The following is a 17,197-nucleotide window of genomic DNA, read 5'->3' on the forward strand; positions in this document are numbered from 1 at the left end:
AGAAATCTTAATATTATTTGGGAAGCTATTTTTAAAAATTGGTTGAAAAATATTTCAACACAGAATGATGAAATGCACAAATTTAAAATGTTACATGAAACATTAAAATATACATGTATATGACATTGAAAATTCTTTATTTAAAAACACTAGGTTATTAAAATGGATAAAAATGACATATAAAATGAATTTTTTTCAAAACTCATCACTTTAAAGAAAACATACAATGACAGAATAATATAATATATAACAAAATAGGAAATAAATCATCATCTGTCATTAATGGGGAGATTTTCAGGCTTTTGAAATATTCATAATTTTAAGTCAGACAAAACTTTGCATAGGGGAGTGCTTCTTTCGTATTTAAAATCTCTTTTCTCTTTAGAGGCGTTTTAAATTCCGCTTACTCTGGGCACTTCCTGGAAGAGCATCTTTTCTATTTCTTGGTTTTGCTGCTCCTCTACTACATTCTTCAGACCCATGATAAGCACACAAACATAACACACAAAAGTCAAAACCACAGGCTGCGCGGCTACACAGTCCTCTTTTCTTATATGGCTGGTACTTAGCAGGGGACTGGCACCTTGGACAAGGTTTTAGTGCTTCATCAATAAAAAGTGTTTTGGCAACCTGCAGTAAAAGCATACACACTCAATCTTCCAGTTTCATATAGAAAATCACTTTATTTCAAACTCCATAAATATTTATTTCTAATAACTTATGAGAAATACTCACCTTAACATATTCTTCCTGTTTACTGCTTAAAGGAGTAACAGAAGAGCTTGCTACAGGTGTCAAAACTTCTCCCCAAGGAGACAAAGTTGGAACTTGTTCTTTCTGAGAACCTGGAGTCCTAGCCTGTGCTTGCACAGATCTTAAAGCTGATCGATTTAAAAGATGGAGCCGAGTTGCAGCATCCTTAACATTTAATATAGCCCCCTGTGGTAAAAGGTGAGAGGGTCAATACTGTAATATCAAGAAGTTCCAGGGTAGCTTTCTGATGCACATAGATTTAAATGTTTGGAAGTGGTTTTACACTACTAGAATTTTTCTCCCAAAACCACTCCTTCTTAAGAAAAAAAAAAAAAATTCTCATTTAACTTTTAAAAGTCAAAGAAACATATTTTACAAATTGATAAATGCTATAACTGTTAGCCTTGTTTGCAGGATTGGTTATTTTTCAATTATTTTAAGCCATGGGTAGGCAAACTTTTTCTGAAAAGGACCAGACAGTTAATATTTTAGGCTTTGCTGGCCATGTAATTACCATTACTCACCTCTGCTATTGTAGTAAAAGCAGCCATAGACAATACATAAATGAAAGTACAAGGCTGTGTTCCAATAAAACTTTATTTAAAACCATGGGCAAAGGAAACAGGATTTAACCTGCAGATTAAAGTTTGCCAACCCCTGTTTTAAGCTAAAGTCTAAGAAGAGGTGACTCTTTAAAGTTTGCTATTAGATATCATGGAATTCTTTGAAGGTTTCTTACCTTAGCCGCATGTCAGAAGAACAATGAGCCTAGTTAGACCATGAAACCCAATTTCTTTAACTGGTTTTTGCAAATACTTGGGCCCAATTCATTTTTACATTTAGGTTTCAAACAGCTTTGACATCTTAAAAGAAAAAAAATTCTCTCTCATCTGAACTGGATTCCCACATAACTCAGATATTCAGCCAAGAAATAGTTTCAATGAGTAATCCTTGTAAGACTTGCTTTTTGTTAAAGATTAGAAATGGAAAAAAGTGGCAATTTTTTTTTAACAAACTGACATTCTTAATCAACCAATTATCAAAATAAAATGCACTATTGGTGAATTTCTTCATTGTGTCCAGCTATAAATGTGTTTCCTTTGCCGCAACTGGCTCCTAAATATGGGGAGAGTTAAAACACGAGAAATTATTTTAGGATAAGTTTAGGTAATGAGGTTAGCTGGATATGAAAAATTATGTGATTAACAATTTAAAAATATATGCAGAAGTATAATGGATGAATTTTGATCTTCAGAATTTAGAACAAATATAGTTGAACACAAACTTACGCAAGGACTCAATAGATCTCTTAAAATTACATTTACATAAAATGATTTGCTGCTTAGAAGACAAGCACATGAAAAGAAGCACACTGAAAGAAGAACACCCCCTGGATTTCAATACAATCGGCAAACACAGTGATTGTGCACATGAATAGAGTCTAATCCTATCCTCATGGAGATTAAACTGTGTTCTACTATTTCTGAGCAATAAAAGGCAAAGCAGTCAATAAAAGCACAGGTTCATGAGTGCCAGAAATTTTCAAAACATAAGTCTATTATCACATTACCAGAATATATTTAAATGTGAAAGTGAAGAACCTTACGGTTATTCATGTCCATGAATATAAGAAAACAGTTAATTAAGAAATTCAATGGAATAGGAGTGATATTACGATGTTAATGCCCGCTCCCATTGTTCCAAAGCAAACAGATAAAATTGAGATAATATTACATGTACCTTATCTGTGCCTTCTAATTTTCACACATAAGGAACTTTCTATGACACTACCCAAGTATGAGTAAAACCATCAAACATCTTTGTTCTGTAATTTCTCTGTTTTGATTAATGATACATTAGGACAGTTTGGTAAAAAGCAAACAATCTATCAGAATAGGAGAGCAAGGACACCAGGAAGGATGTCTCTGAAGAAAAGAAACTGGTAGAATACCTGACTATTTGGATTCAGAAGATTTTGTTCTGGTGGATAATAGGGGATGAACTAGGGATCAATATAGAGAAGCAAAAAAAGGAAGAAAAAAACTTGCATATTATTAACTCTGGAAAAAAGTTATACAAGAAAGCATAATCATAGTGTACTACATGTAACAGATGTGAAAAAGTTCTAATCTCGACACAGCCTTAATAATATCAACACCTAATTCTGATTTACCATCATGTGGTGGCATAATTATATTCATGAGAAAAGGAGAAAGGAATTCAGAGAGGGGAGTAGGTAGGTAGTGGTTGTGGTGAAAACAAATCAAGAAATAGTGATTTAAGCATGTTATTTAGAAACATGGAGCTGAAAAACAGAAGAAACGACTGAAGAGTTGAAAGTGATTGCCTTGATGGAGCAACAATTCAGAGTAGGTAGGGATGGGGAAAGAGAGCGGTGCGTTTCGTTATAAGCCTCACAGTACAATTTAATTTTTTAAACCATGTACTTATATTACTTTGGAAAAAAAAATAAAACAAAAAGGAAACCAAAATAAGAAAAAAAGTTCAAGTAAGGAAAAACATATAGTCCTTGAAGCAAGTTTAAAATAAAAAAAACAAAAAACAGTAGCTAGGATGTGAGGATACGATATTTTATCTAGAATTATCTGAAGTGTTGCCAACACAACCACATGTCCCTTCTTTATAAGATGCCAGGAGTATATGGAGGAAAAGTTTGAATATGAATAGTTTCTTGCTTAAAAAACTTATTTTTTAAGTTTGTCCCTAGCATATAGGGCAGCACTCTAAAAAGACACGTAAAGAAGGCAATTAACAACTTCACTATTACAAGCTCCCTGAGCCAGCAGCTGCTGCAGTAAGTAGCCAGGAGCTGCTAATATTTCAGTCCTAAGGCAACTCCATAAAGTGAGAAGACATAACTTTTCTTTAAAGTAGAAAAGAAATTCAAAGTTTTGGTAAACAACAGTCCCTAATATTTCACTGTAATGAGAAACCCATCAATGTATACCTAGATATTATTTGTCTGTGTCATAGCCCATCTCAATTATATTTTATCAAATTAGAAATTTATTCATAGTATATCATCAAACACTTTTTACTAAAATGATAATTAGAAAGTGGACTCTCTGAGTTTCTTTTGGTAATGATGAAAGGTCTAAAAGTTGAATCTACAATCAAATATGGGCCCATAGGGCATCAATTGCCTGTTACACAAAGCAATGTAACTAGGAAGAATTGATCAATCTCAGTAGGGTTTTTTTGGTACCTTCAAAGCTGGAACTCAAATCGTCAAGGGAGTACAAATTTACAGTGCTTCAATACTAATCTGCCATGCATATGCTCATCCCTACACCTTCATTTATGCTAATCCTGCTGAAACACTCTCCCCTGTGCTCTTCACCTGGCGAACTTCTAACTCACCATTCAGGTCTCAGCTTGGATACATTTTTCATGGAAGCCCTCTCTTGATTCTCACATATCGGACAAAGACTCCTTTTAAATGTTTCTGTAGAACTCTGGCTTCCCCTAGCACATCTATATGGTAATTACCTGTTTACTTAAATCACCCACGAGGCAAGGAGTTCCAAGAGAGCAGGGACCATGTCAGAAATGTGCACCACTGTAATCTCAGCAATGAACACAGTTACTGACACATAACATCCATTCGAAAGACTGAAAAAAAAATGCTATGAGGATATCTAATTATTAATAGAATCCAGTAGATCATTAGTATTCAAATGCTGCTAACAGCACATATACCTAAACAGCAACAAATCCAAGAAGATTTTCTTGATGATACGTAGTCTATTCCACTAATGGAGTGGGTAGAAATGGAATTTGGGGAGAGTAAAAAGTTTATATGCAAATGTTTGCTAAATGGAAAAGGTTAAAAAGATAGCAGGAAAATCAAATTAGGTTGTCCAGTAATATTGGATTACTAGATATTTATACAAAGCCCTTTTAGGAAAGTATTGTATGTTACCTCAGAATTTGTTTTCAGCTGTGTGATATAAAATTTCCTCCTCCGATTAGCTCTTTTATCTTGAACAACAATTTCACGCCAATTTCTGCTTACTCTCCAAACTCTATAATAAAAAGATCATTCCTTCTATTGTATACATTCCACAAGATTTAACATTTTTTTGGCATGGTAATTAATAAGAAAAACTTGTTTTAAAGATTTAAGACAGCACATTTAAACCTAAATTTGCATTTAAAATATGACTTGACCAGCATTATTTCATATTTTGATTTGACCATATGAAAGAAATCCTATTAAAATATTAAGTATATATGGGCATTATATTGATGGATTACTATCTTAGAAATCGTTAAGAAAAAAACATTTTCATATAAATCCAATATTTGTCCAGTGGGAGACTTATGAGAAGGATTTAATTTCAAATATGGCTCTAAATTTAAAACTTTGGGACATGGTATATAGCAAATGATTACTATTTGTAATAAAAAGAAGTTTTATCAATTTCTCCTATTGCTGTACTCAACAAATCTGTCATTTTGATTAAACATAAAAACATTCCTTCACTGGAAGTACTAAGTGCTACATAATAAATAGTATTATAGGTAGCATCACAAATTTCCTATTTTACAAATTAAAGTTTATGAGAGTGAGGCAGCTAAAGAAAAAACACAATTTATTTCCAGTGATTGTTTATCGGTAACTTCAATTATATTATTAGCAAAAAAAGACCCTTCAACCACCTTATGTGTTAATCTGGTCTTTTTTATTACTCTCATATCATGCAAAGAGGATAAGAAGGTCAAGAGGAGGGGGCAGAAAAATCACTTTTTGTGAAAGACCCAGGTAATAGATGAATTGTCAACACTACTTTTCTTTCAGCTACCAGGGCTGTTGCAGTTGCCATTCTCTCTCCAACAAATGTGCCTTGTATCAGACAGAAGGAGAGAAACAGGCACAAGTCACCCTTCATAATGCAGAAGAAATGAACTATCTTACTGGGATTTGCCCCAGCTGTTTCAACTGACCATCATCTCCCAACTTACCAAAGATGAATTTTGCTAACATTATACATAGCATACACAGTATAAACATTATAAATTTGGAGGGACAAACAGTAGAAGTAATTATCAAAATATCACTGAATATCAATTGCTCACAGAAGGGAGCACCCCAAGTGTCACCCAGTTTTTTGTTTTTAACTTGTCATGTCTAAATACTCCAGAATATAAAAATAGCATTTCTATATCTCAGCCGTCTCTTTGTTTAAACAAATAATTTATCTTATTTGAACATTTTAAAAGGCGCACAGAGATGGGTGCACCAATCTGCTTATTATCCTTCTTGGGTGACATCAAATACAGTCCTTATCAACTCTACTCCAAAAGACCTCTCAATAAGAGTTAGTGGGAAAATTCTGGATTATAAATCAGGGAGCTCAATTGTAGACCTGGGTCAAGTCCTATCCCCTTGAATGACTGTTTGCAGAACACAAAACTTCTTTAAGTCTCAGTTCCCTTTAGGGCAAAATATGTAATTGGACTAGATATCTCAGAAGACTTTCACTTATGAAATCCTACTATTCTCTACAGTCGCCTGCAATTTATGGGGGAAAGGTGACGAGGAAGTTAACTATAGAGGTAGCAGTCATAAAAACAGCAAGGGCTCTATGAATCATACTCTTGACATATTCCTATCGAAAAAAAGTTTCACTAACTCTCCTGCATCTTCTCCCCCAACCATCACCCCAACAGCAGAAGTCCTATTTCACATAGTTTCCCTTTTTCCTGGTCACGGCATTCCCAAGGATCTTGTCTTCTGAATAGTCCTGCAACTCCCCAAAATTGCCAGTATGCAATGACCCTAGTTCCCACCCTCAATTCTCCTAAGTGTCTGAATTGGTTTCTCTTTAATTATGTGGCGGTACTCAATATATTGACATTTTTGTGAACAACAAATTCTTCAGTTTCTAATTTTTTGAAGTTTTCAAAGAAATTAACTTCCATTACTGTTTTAGCAATGAAATAATCCATATTTCCTTGGACTCTGGAAAGACCAAACCATAAAATGTAAGCTAACAATTGTTTTTGGATTCTAGAACTTAAATACTTAGTGGCATCCTTTGTATGTTGTCATTTCTTAGTTATCATAATGCTTGAAAGTATTTATTACTGACCAAGTGTCATAACTTCAATACAATTTACAAGAGAATGTGAACTATTAAATAAGTCATTAAACAAAATCCGTGGGATATAGTTTGCCATCTTGAAAATGTCAAGTCCAATTTTTAGGAACTCTTTTTCCAAATGATCACAACAGTGAAACAAACTATTTAGAATTAGGTTCTATTGTTGCTTCTAAAGCAGGCTTTTAAATAGAAGGAACTGTACTAGCAAACTCTCTTGGGAAATTCAACTAAAACACCTTTGATAAAGCGTAGGATGACCAAATATAGAGATGATAAAAGAAAACGAGCAAGCAAAAGACAGGACTAAATTCGTAGAAAAACTTCCCAACTAAAAAAAATGATAAAAGAAAGTTTTATTTTATAAACAATTTTTATTTCTTACCTGCATAGGCTTTCTTCAGTCAAGGAATCTAAAACCATAGCAAGAATATGCTTTAAATTTCTATATTTTAATTCTGTTAGGATGTCCAGTTTTTCTACACCCATTTTCTTGCCAATTAGGCCTGCAAGTACACATTGCAGTACAGCTATTTTCCCCCCATCTCTTTCTTCTAGGAATTCATGTGCACTGTTTTGCTGAAATCGTTTCCTTTTGCTTTTCATCAAGAGCTCATGCACTAATTGCAAGGCTGGGGTCTTTGATAAATTCTTAATGCTTAAAATCAAACCTCCACTCTTATTATCACTGCTCGGCTGACTCTTTGAGATGTCTGAAGCAGCTGCTGGGTCTGTTTCAAAGTCAGAGTGGACAATGCGCTTTTCTTCTTCTGTCTCAGATTGTGAGCCTTGCTCAAGAAGCGTGGACAATCTTCTAGACCTTCCAAGACGCCTTGACTTTCTTATGGTGTTCCCCACCTTGAGAGTTCCCTTATGCTTCTGTAGTAGTTCTTGAAAAGAGCCCTCTTGGTCAGAGAGAGAGTCTTCTGACTTATCCAAACTAAGTGAATTAAAACCACTGTCTTCAGGTGTTGAAATATTGTCTCTCACTTCAGTTGAAGAAGAAAGAGTTTTACATGCATTAAATTTAATGTTTGCTACAAGATTACTTACTGGAGTCACAAATATATCCTCATCTGTTATACAAGTTGTTCCACTAACAGAGGAGCCCAGAAGTTCGGGATATATATTCTCATCATTAACACTTAAACTGCTATCACTAAAGTCATGTGTAATAGAGTCTTTAAAACTGTTATCCTGAATTGGAGATATACACTCAACTTCAAACAGGCTACAATCACCTTTGGAATCATCTATTGTGGAAGTCTTCTGTTGTGAAAAATTAAGTCTCAATATTTGACTGCTGGAAGTGGCTTCTTCTGTTTTTAAAGTACTAGTAACTAAAGGACTAAAATTATTTTGCCTTGGAGAACCTAAAGCACTGCTTGGGATATTTTTTTCTAAGTTGAGAACTTGGCTTACATTACTATCTAAAGAACTATTTTGTGATTCAAAATCCTCCTTTAGAAGAGGGAAAGATAAATTCAATCTTCTGCGCAGTAAGAACTTTTTTCCACTGACTTTAGGAGTTTCACAGAGTTCTGGTGATTTAGCATTTTCTTTCCTAGGGAAAACAAATCTCTTTTTTTGAGTGGGAGACTCTAAGGGATGTGGTAAGTCCAGACTTGAAGCTTCAGGGTGTTTGTGGATCAATGTTGGGCCTTTTTCTTTCTTTCCAAAAAATTCTTTTTCCATATTATCAGAGTTGCAAGATTTTAGTAACTCACTATAGCCACTATCTTGAAATGAAGAAGTGGAACAAAAATCTCTGAAGCTGGAATACTTGAAATTGACAGTAGGAGATTCCACTTCATTTCCTGTTTCAGAGCTAACTTGAACTGAATGCCTTTCTGACATCTTCAAAATCTCTGTTTCTACAAAGTGAAAACAAATTTTATTCTTCCATTGAAATGAGTAACACCACAGTTTGCACCAAAATATATATTTGTCATTAGTGTATATAATAGTAGAAAATTTTATGGCAGTAAAAAAAAAATTACCTTAAAAAGCAATTCTGCTCCACAATATACTGATGTGTATACAACTAAAAACAACTTTATGACATCATAAAAACCAATACTTTCAGGTTATAAAGTCATAGATTACTTGCCTAAACCATAGTCTAAGAACCATGCAGAATTATTTTCTTTAACTAAAATTTGTACAGAAAAAAATCTGGCAACATCACTTTTAAATGAAAAAAAAAAAATAGCTGATTCTTATTACCTTATGATTTTAATAGCATCAAAGTACATATTTTTAGTTTTAACATTCTAGCTTATTTGTCCTAGCTTACATTAGTCAGTTGGATATTTCCTTTCAAAGTTCTGAGATATAAATAAAGCTATATAAAAAAAACACATACAGCTATATACTACTTTTTAAACATGCCTTTAGGAAAGGTATTTAATAAGAATCCTGCCTCTCTAACAACCTCACGGTTATGCTGCCATATTTGTATAATAGGCCTGTCTCAGAAATCCAGAGTCCATGACCATCAAATGACAAGGTCTGAATTTCCAAACCTATACCTTTACAAAACTCTATAACCCATTGATAAATTACCAATACATTCTTCTTGAGCTAACCAAAATGAACCATTGTACCACTACAATAGGGCCATTTCAAACCGGGCACTTTATACCCATTCATTCCTCATTTTCTAAATATTTTTAATATTTCAAGACACATGTTCAGTTGCGGTTTTGAATTCATATAGATAAAGAGGAAATTAATTGTGGGAATAGTTATAAAATTTTAAAACTATTTTATAACTTTATTTATAGCAAATAAAGATTTCAAATGAGTTACTTAAAGAAATTTACGCAACAATTATATGAGAGTAAAGAAAGACACTTGGAAATACTTCACTCTTTAACCTTTTCAACAGTATCATCACAGTCCCTCTTTTCACAAACTTGAAATACATATTAACTCAAAGGAAGCTAAGATAAGAAAGTGATCATAGTTTCTGATATTTCTCCAGATATTCCAATGTACACTAATCAAACAGTAATTCTTTCAAAGTTTTCTCCAGGCCAAACGCTTCATGATTTTTCTCTATTAAAAGATCCTGGCTTGATATAGTTTAGTTGACTGTAATGGTAATTTATTCATTCCTAAATTACATCAACTAAATATATGAGCGAATGAGCTTTTTTTTTTAGAAATTACTACTCTAACCATAAAATGAAATTGTTTATGGTATAATGATCTGTAGAAGATCATTTTTACTGGACAAAGTAAGTAGTGTTTTTCAACCTTTTAAAACTATATCCCTCTTTGATAAATTTTGCACAGGTTCCCATCTGACATACATCTCTCCAGATCCTGAGAATCACTGCTGTCTTCTGCATGACTTTAGGAGCCAAGAAGATTATCAAACTTTGCTTTCTATAATTTGTATTACATTGTTTAAAACATTTTTTAGGCTTTCAAAATATTAAATTATTAAGATAGAATGTGTTTTCAAATAACCCCTCCTTCCACAGATTGCCTCTCCACCCCCTCCAAAAATCATTCTAATAAGTAACAGTTTTCACTTAAGTAATTTGGTAATTAGGTCAGAGTCTTTCAAAAAGTTTTTCAAAAATCTAACTATTCTATTTCACCACTAGGTGTCTCACCATGCTAGAATTTGGGAAACTCAAGAGGCAAATTGTTAGATACAAAGTGGGAATGCAGCTACTCCCTCCCCTGAAAACCTAGGCCATTAGGACCTAGGCTTGTGATGAACATACAAAAAACTTTCTAATGTCTTTCTATTCTTCTACACAGTTGAACCTGCCTCCAAATGCTTTCTCTGCTGTAATCATTTTCATTTTTCTACTACCCCAAGACTACTACACTCCAATTTTCTTCAAAACTTCATTCAAGATTTAATCATATTCTGGAATGCCTTGACTTATTTAATTTTACATATTGATGTTCACTGATGAATCAAACCAGCCTCTTTGATATTCCTTTTTTAAAAGGAGGGTCCTGAAAAAGGACTGAGAACACTTATCTCTACAGTGCTCTTTTGAAATAAAAAAGCATGTCAAATCAGAGAATTAAATTATAATTATTTGAATATAGTGAAACCAATTTTCCTACATTTGTTAAAGCAGAAAGTCTTACCATCAGCAAACGTTGAGTTCTTAGATGTCAAAGTTATCTAGGTGTCCGAACAAGAAAATCTCTCATCCTTGCCTTTAAAATTCATGCCACAGTCATACCGCTTAAAGAAAAAACTTTAGTTTGAACAATTAATTGAAACATGCAGGAGCACAATGAATGCTAAAAAACGATGGATACATAAATTACATGCTGATTATTTCTAATACTTGAAAAGGCCTACATGATTTGAATTTCCTTCAGCCTTCCAGACAACAGTAATTTCAATATTCTTGTTTTCTCCGGTTAGTCTAGGAAATGAGTAAACTTTCCAAATTCGGATTTCTGAAAATGCAGTGTAAACTGCAGCGCTGTCACCCCGAGGTGCTACCGTTGGGTTGGGGAAGGGGGCGTTTAACGGCCTCACCCAGGCGTCAATTAGTCTGCTCGCCCCTCCCCGGGCCTTCCCAAGGACAGGCAGGCGGGCGAGTGGAGGCTCCGCTGGGTCTCCAAGGCCTAGAGCCCAGAAAGCCTCGGAGAGGCAGAGGGTGGATGAGTCACCTGGAACGGAGGGAGCTAGGAAGTGGATGGCTTCAAAGCGCCTCTCTAGTCCCAGAACCTGGAAGACAATGTGGAGGTGCGGGGACAGGGCATGCCCAAAGGCCAGCTAGCGGACACGCACCTGGGGTCCCCCGCTCCCGCCCACCTAGAGACCAGAGGAGCCCAGCGGATCCTGCCTCCTGCAGGGGACCAGTGGTGGGTTGGAGGGGAGAGAGGAAAAGCCACAGCCCCTGCTGCATGCGCTAGGAAGAGCCACGGCCTCGTCCCCAGGGATGCCTGGCTATGGCAACCCCCACGCCACATACGCTTGGGGCCGCCGCGTCTCTCTTCTTCGGTTTGAACTGCCCGCCCAGAGTAACCGCTACGCACCGCCCCGCACCGCCCCCGCGCCGGCCCTTCCTCCCGCTCTGCAGCGCCCCGGCTGGCCGCCGCGCGAGCCGCAGGCTCCCGCCTTCTCCCTGGCAGGAGCCGGTTTCTGCCTCTTATCACTCTCGCAGCGTTTGCATCGCCCGGGCAGCCCGTCCCACCCAACTCCGCAAACAATAAAGCACGCAAGGATTTATTGGGTTCAAGGCTGTCCGAATTTGAAAGGCTTTTCCTCCTCTCCCTATTTTCCCGAAACCATAAACTTTGGGAAGCATTACTTAAAAAGGCAAGCGTGTCCTATAGTGGGATCCCATTAAAAACAAGGTAGGAGAATATTCACATGAAAATGTTTACTGAATTATCAAGTGTAAAAGGCAGGTTAGTAAATTAATGATATCTTCTAGGTTAAAACTATAGATACACCTAAGACAAGTTCTGAAAGGTATGATTAACTTGGTAACGTTATCTTTGGGTGGGATTATGCGTGGATTTTGGGGGGGGAGGGGGCTAGTCTGGTTATATTTTCTCATTTTTCCACAATAAATTTAAATTGATTTTTGTAATAAGAAAAAAGTTATGATTGCTAAAAAAATAAAGTGTGTCCATTGTTTGCAAACATCCCTTTTTAGGCATCACAAACACTCAAGTACCCTCACTACCATAAAAAAAAAAAAATTAACTCTAATTTTCAATCAGAAAATATTTATTGGCACCTGTCATATGCCAGAGACTATCCTACTGCTCTTGGCAGCTTCTTACTAATCTCCCTTTTCTGGCGTCCTTTCCTCTGCCTGCTCCCTAAATTGTACTTACCCTGGAGGTCTACCTCAGCACTTTTCTTGAAGTATCCTGTGTTTATGTAACTCCATTCCGAATTTCAACCACCTCTTTCTTGGAGATGGGGAAGGATTTCAACCTTATTTTTAATTTATTAGATAAGTTGTAGATTTACAGAAATATGCACAAAATAATACAGAGTTCCCACATACCCTAGCCCCTCACACAGGCTTCCCTATTAACACTTTGTATTAGTATGCTACCTTTTTAATAAACAAGAAAATAATATTATTATAATTCTACTATTAATAAAGTCCATAGTTTTCATTTGTGTTGTGCAGTCCTATGTGTGTTTTTTTTTCCTTTTCCTTTTTTCAGTTTTAATTTTACTTCCTCTTTTGGATAGGTAATTTATCCACATGGTTCAAAAAGTATCAAAATATCAAAGGGCAATGTATCTTTTCCACTCCTGTGCCTCAACCTCCAAACTCCCCTCCATGGAAGCAACCAGTTATTTTTTCTGATTTTTTTCCAAATACAATTACGCATATCCAAACAAATATATGCAATATATTATTTTCCTCCTTTTTTTCCCACAATGATTACATATTCTATATTCTTCCCCTTTCCTTTTTCACTTATCATAATACTTTGACCAGAATTCCATAGTGTACCAAAATAACTTCTTCATTAGTTTTTCTCTTTTTTTTAAGCAGTTTTATTCACACATCATGCAGTTCATCCAAAGTGTAAATCAATGGCTTTCAGTATAATCACAGAGTTGTGCTTTCATCATCACAATCAATTTTAGAACATTTTCATTGTTTCAAAACAGAAAACTCCATACCTCTTCTACCGCTCTATTATTGACACTTAGCATTGGTATGGTACCTTTGTTATGATTGATGGAAGAATATTAAAATATTACTGTTAATTACAGTCCATAATTTGCATTCAGTGTATTTTTCCCATACACATAACCCTATTAATAACACTTTGTAACAGTGACATACATTTGTTCCAATTTATGGAAGAACATTCTTATATTTGCACTATTAACCACCTTCATCTTTCACAACAGGGTTCATTATGGTATACAGTCCCATGTTTCATCCTCTAGCTTTCCTTCCAGTGACATACACATCCTAAGCTTTGCCCTTTCAACCACAATCACACACACAGTTCAGCACTGTTAATTGCACTCCCAATAGTGTGCTGCCATCATCTTTATCTATTTCCAAACATGTACAATAAATCTTATTAAAAATTCTGCACAAATTAAGCATAAGCTCCCCATTCTGTACCCTCATTCTATCTTCCGGTAACCTATATTCTAGATATTAATTTCATGAGTTTGCTTATTATTTTCAGTTCATATTAGCGAGATCAAACAATATCTGTCCTTTTGTGCCTGGCTTATTTCACTCAACATAATGTCTTCAAGGTCCATCCATGTTGTAGCATGCATCAGGACTCCATTTATTACAGCTCAATAATATTCCATCATAGCTTATCCATTCATCCATTGATGGACACTTGGGTTGCATTCATCTTTTGGAAATTATGAGTAAAGCTACTATGAATATCAGTATGCAAATCTCTGTTCACGTCCCTGCTTTCGGATCTTCAGAGTATATACCCAGTAGTGGGATTGCCGAATCAAATGGCAGTTCTATAATTAGCTTCCTGAGGAAGCGCCAAACTGTCTTCCACAGCAGCAGTACCATTTTACATTCCCAACAGCAGTGAATAAGTATTCTTATTTCTCCACATCCTCTCCAACACTTGTGGTTTTATGTTTGTTTGATAGTGACCATACTAGTAGATGTGAGATGATATCTCATTGTGGTTTTGATTTGTATTTCCCTAATAGCTAGTGATGTTGAGAATATTTTCATGTACATTTCAGCCATTTGTATTTCCTCTTTGGAAAAATGTCTATTCAAGTCTTTTGCCCATCTTTTAATTTGGTTGTTTGTCTTTTTTTTTTTTTTTTTTACTTTCACTTTTTTAAATTTATTTTTTACTTATTTTATTCAATTTTATTGAGATTATTCACATACCATACAATCATCCAAAGTGCACTATCAACTGCCCATGGTACCATCATACAGCTGTGTCCATTATTCCAGAAAAGAAATAAAAACAAAAAAGAAAACTCAAATTCTCCCATATCCCTAACTATACCCCCTCCATTATTGATTCATAGTATTGGTATAGTACATTTGTTACTGTTGATGAAAGAATGTTAAAATACTACTAACTATAGTAAGTAGTTTGCAATAGGTATATATTTTCCCCTATATCCCTCTATTATCAACTTCTAGTTAAAGTGTCATACATTTGTTCTAGTTCATGAAAGAGATTTCTAATATCTGTACAGTTAATCATGGATATTGTCCACCACAAGATTCACTGTTCTATACATTCCCGTATTCTAACCTCCAACTTTCCTTCTGGTGACATACATGACTCTAAGCTTCCCCTTTCCACCACATTCACACACCATTCAGCACTGTTAGTTATTCTCACAATAACATGCTACCATCACCTCTGTCCATTTCCAAACACTTAAGTTCAACCTAGTTAAACATTCTGTTCATAATAAGCAACCACTCCCCATTCTTTAGCCTCATTCTATATCCTGGTAAGTTACATTTCATGTCTATGAGTTTACATGTTATAATTAATTCATATCAGTGAGACCATACAATATTTGTTCTTTTCTGTCTGATTTATTTCACTCAATATAGTACCCTCAAGCTTTCTCCATCAGCCTGTTTTTTTTTGTTTGTTTTCTTGTGTTTTTTTGTTTGTTTGTTTTTTTAAGATGGTTTTGTTAATTGAGCTGGTTTGAAGGTATTATGTCCCCCAGAAAAAGCCATATTCTTTGATGCAATCTTGTGGGGCAGACATATTAGTGGGGATTAAGTTGGAACATTTGGATTAGGTTGTTTGCATGGAAATGTGCCCCACCCAACTGTAGGTGATAACTCTGATGAGATCATTTCCATGGAGGTGTGGCCCCACCCATTCAGGGTGGGCCTTGATCAGTGGAGCCATATAAATGAGCGGACAAACAGAAGGAATTCAATGCAGTTGTCAGTGACATTTTGAAGAGGAGCTATAGCCAAGAGGGACACTTTGAAGAAAGCACAGGAGCTACCAATGAGAGACAGTTTGAAGACGGCCGTTGAAAGCAGACTCTTGCTCCGGAGAAGCTGAGAGAGGACAAATATTCCCAGTGCAAGTAAGAGTGACATTTTTGAGGAACTGCAGCCTAGAGAGGAACGTCCTGGGAGAAAGCCATTTTGAAACCAGAACTTTGGAGCAGATGCCAGCCACGTGCCTTCCCAGCTAACAGACGTTTTCCAGACATGACTGGCCATCCTCCAGTGAAGGTACCTGATTGCTGATGTGCTACCTTGGACACTTTATGGCCTTAAGACTGTAACTGTGTAACTGAATAAATCCCCTTTTATAAAAGTCAATCCGTCTCTGGTGTTTTGCATTCTGGCAGCATTAGCAAACTAGAACATTAACCCACCATACATTCCATCCTAAGTAAACAATCGATGGTTCCCTGTATAATCACATATTTATGCATTCACCACCATCATCACTACCTATATAAGGATATCTCCATTTCTTCTACAAAGGAGGAAGAGTCAAAGAAGGTAAAGAGACAAAAGAAAAAGAAACACATGGCAGCTAAAAAGTAACAAAATGAGAGATAGAATTAAACTAGAGTAAAAGTGAGACAACATCACCAATGCAAAGAATCCCACACCCCTCCCTATGACCCCCTCTTATATGCATTTAGCTTTGGTATATTGCCTTTGTTATATTCGGGGAAGCATAATACAATGTTTTGTTAACTATAGTCTCTAGTTTGCATTGATTGTATTTTTCCCCAATACCACCCCATTTTTAACACCTTGCAAGGCTGACATTCATTTGTTCTCCCTCATGTAAAAACATATTTGTACATTTTATCACAATTGTTGAGCACTCTAGGATTCATTGAGTTATACAGTCTGAGTCTTTACCTTTCCTCTTTCCTTCTGATGTCCCACATGCTCCTAGCCTTCCTCTTTCAACCATACTCACAGCCATCTTTGTTCAGTGTACTTACATTGTTGTGCTACCATCACCCAAAATTGTGTTCCAAACCTCTCACTCCTGTCTTTTCCTATATGTCTGTAGTGATTCCTTTAGTATTTCCTGTAGAGCAGGTATTCTGTTCACAAACTCTCTCATTGTCTGTTTGTCAAGGAATATTTTAAACTCTCCCTCATATTTGAAGGACAATTTTGCCGGATATAGTATTCTTGGTTGGTGGTTTTTCTCCTTCAGTATCTTAAATATATCGCTCCACTTCCTTCTTGCCTCCATGGTTTCTACTGAGAAATATGCACATAGTCTTATCAAGCTTCCTTTGTATGTGATGGATCGCTTTTCTCTTGCTGCTTTCAGGATTCTCTCTTGGTCTTTGACATTTGATAATCTGATTATTAAGT

The 17,197-nt window shown here is 35.7% G+C and overlaps 1 protein-coding gene across 2 annotated transcripts in view; it reads right to left on the bottom strand.

Annotated features, from left to right (window-relative positions):
• Positions 1-249: 249 nt before the first annotated feature.
• Positions 250-17,197, bottom strand: part of FBXO43 (F-box protein 43) — a 29,929-nt gene continuing 12,981 nt past the window's right edge. For both annotated transcript variants that reach the window (XM_037803048.1, XM_037803049.1), the window contains exons 2-5: positions 7,264-8,752; positions 4,697-4,799; positions 736-939; positions 250-630 (exon numbers count right to left, since the gene is read on the bottom strand). In XM_037803048.1, coding sequence (XP_037658976.1) covers positions 382-630; positions 736-939; positions 4,697-4,799; positions 7,264-8,735 — 2,028 coding nt within the window. In that variant the 5' untranslated portion in view covers positions 8,736-8,752 and the 3' untranslated portion in view covers positions 250-381. The remainder of the gene's footprint in view (positions 631-735; positions 940-4,696; positions 4,800-7,263; positions 8,753-17,197) is intronic.

The sequence above is a fragment of the Choloepus didactylus genome, chromosome 14 (assembly GCF_015220235.1).
Source record: "Choloepus didactylus isolate mChoDid1 chromosome 14, mChoDid1.pri, whole genome shotgun sequence".
Taxonomy (NCBI): domain Eukaryota; kingdom Metazoa; phylum Chordata; class Mammalia; order Pilosa; family Megalonychidae; genus Choloepus; species Choloepus didactylus.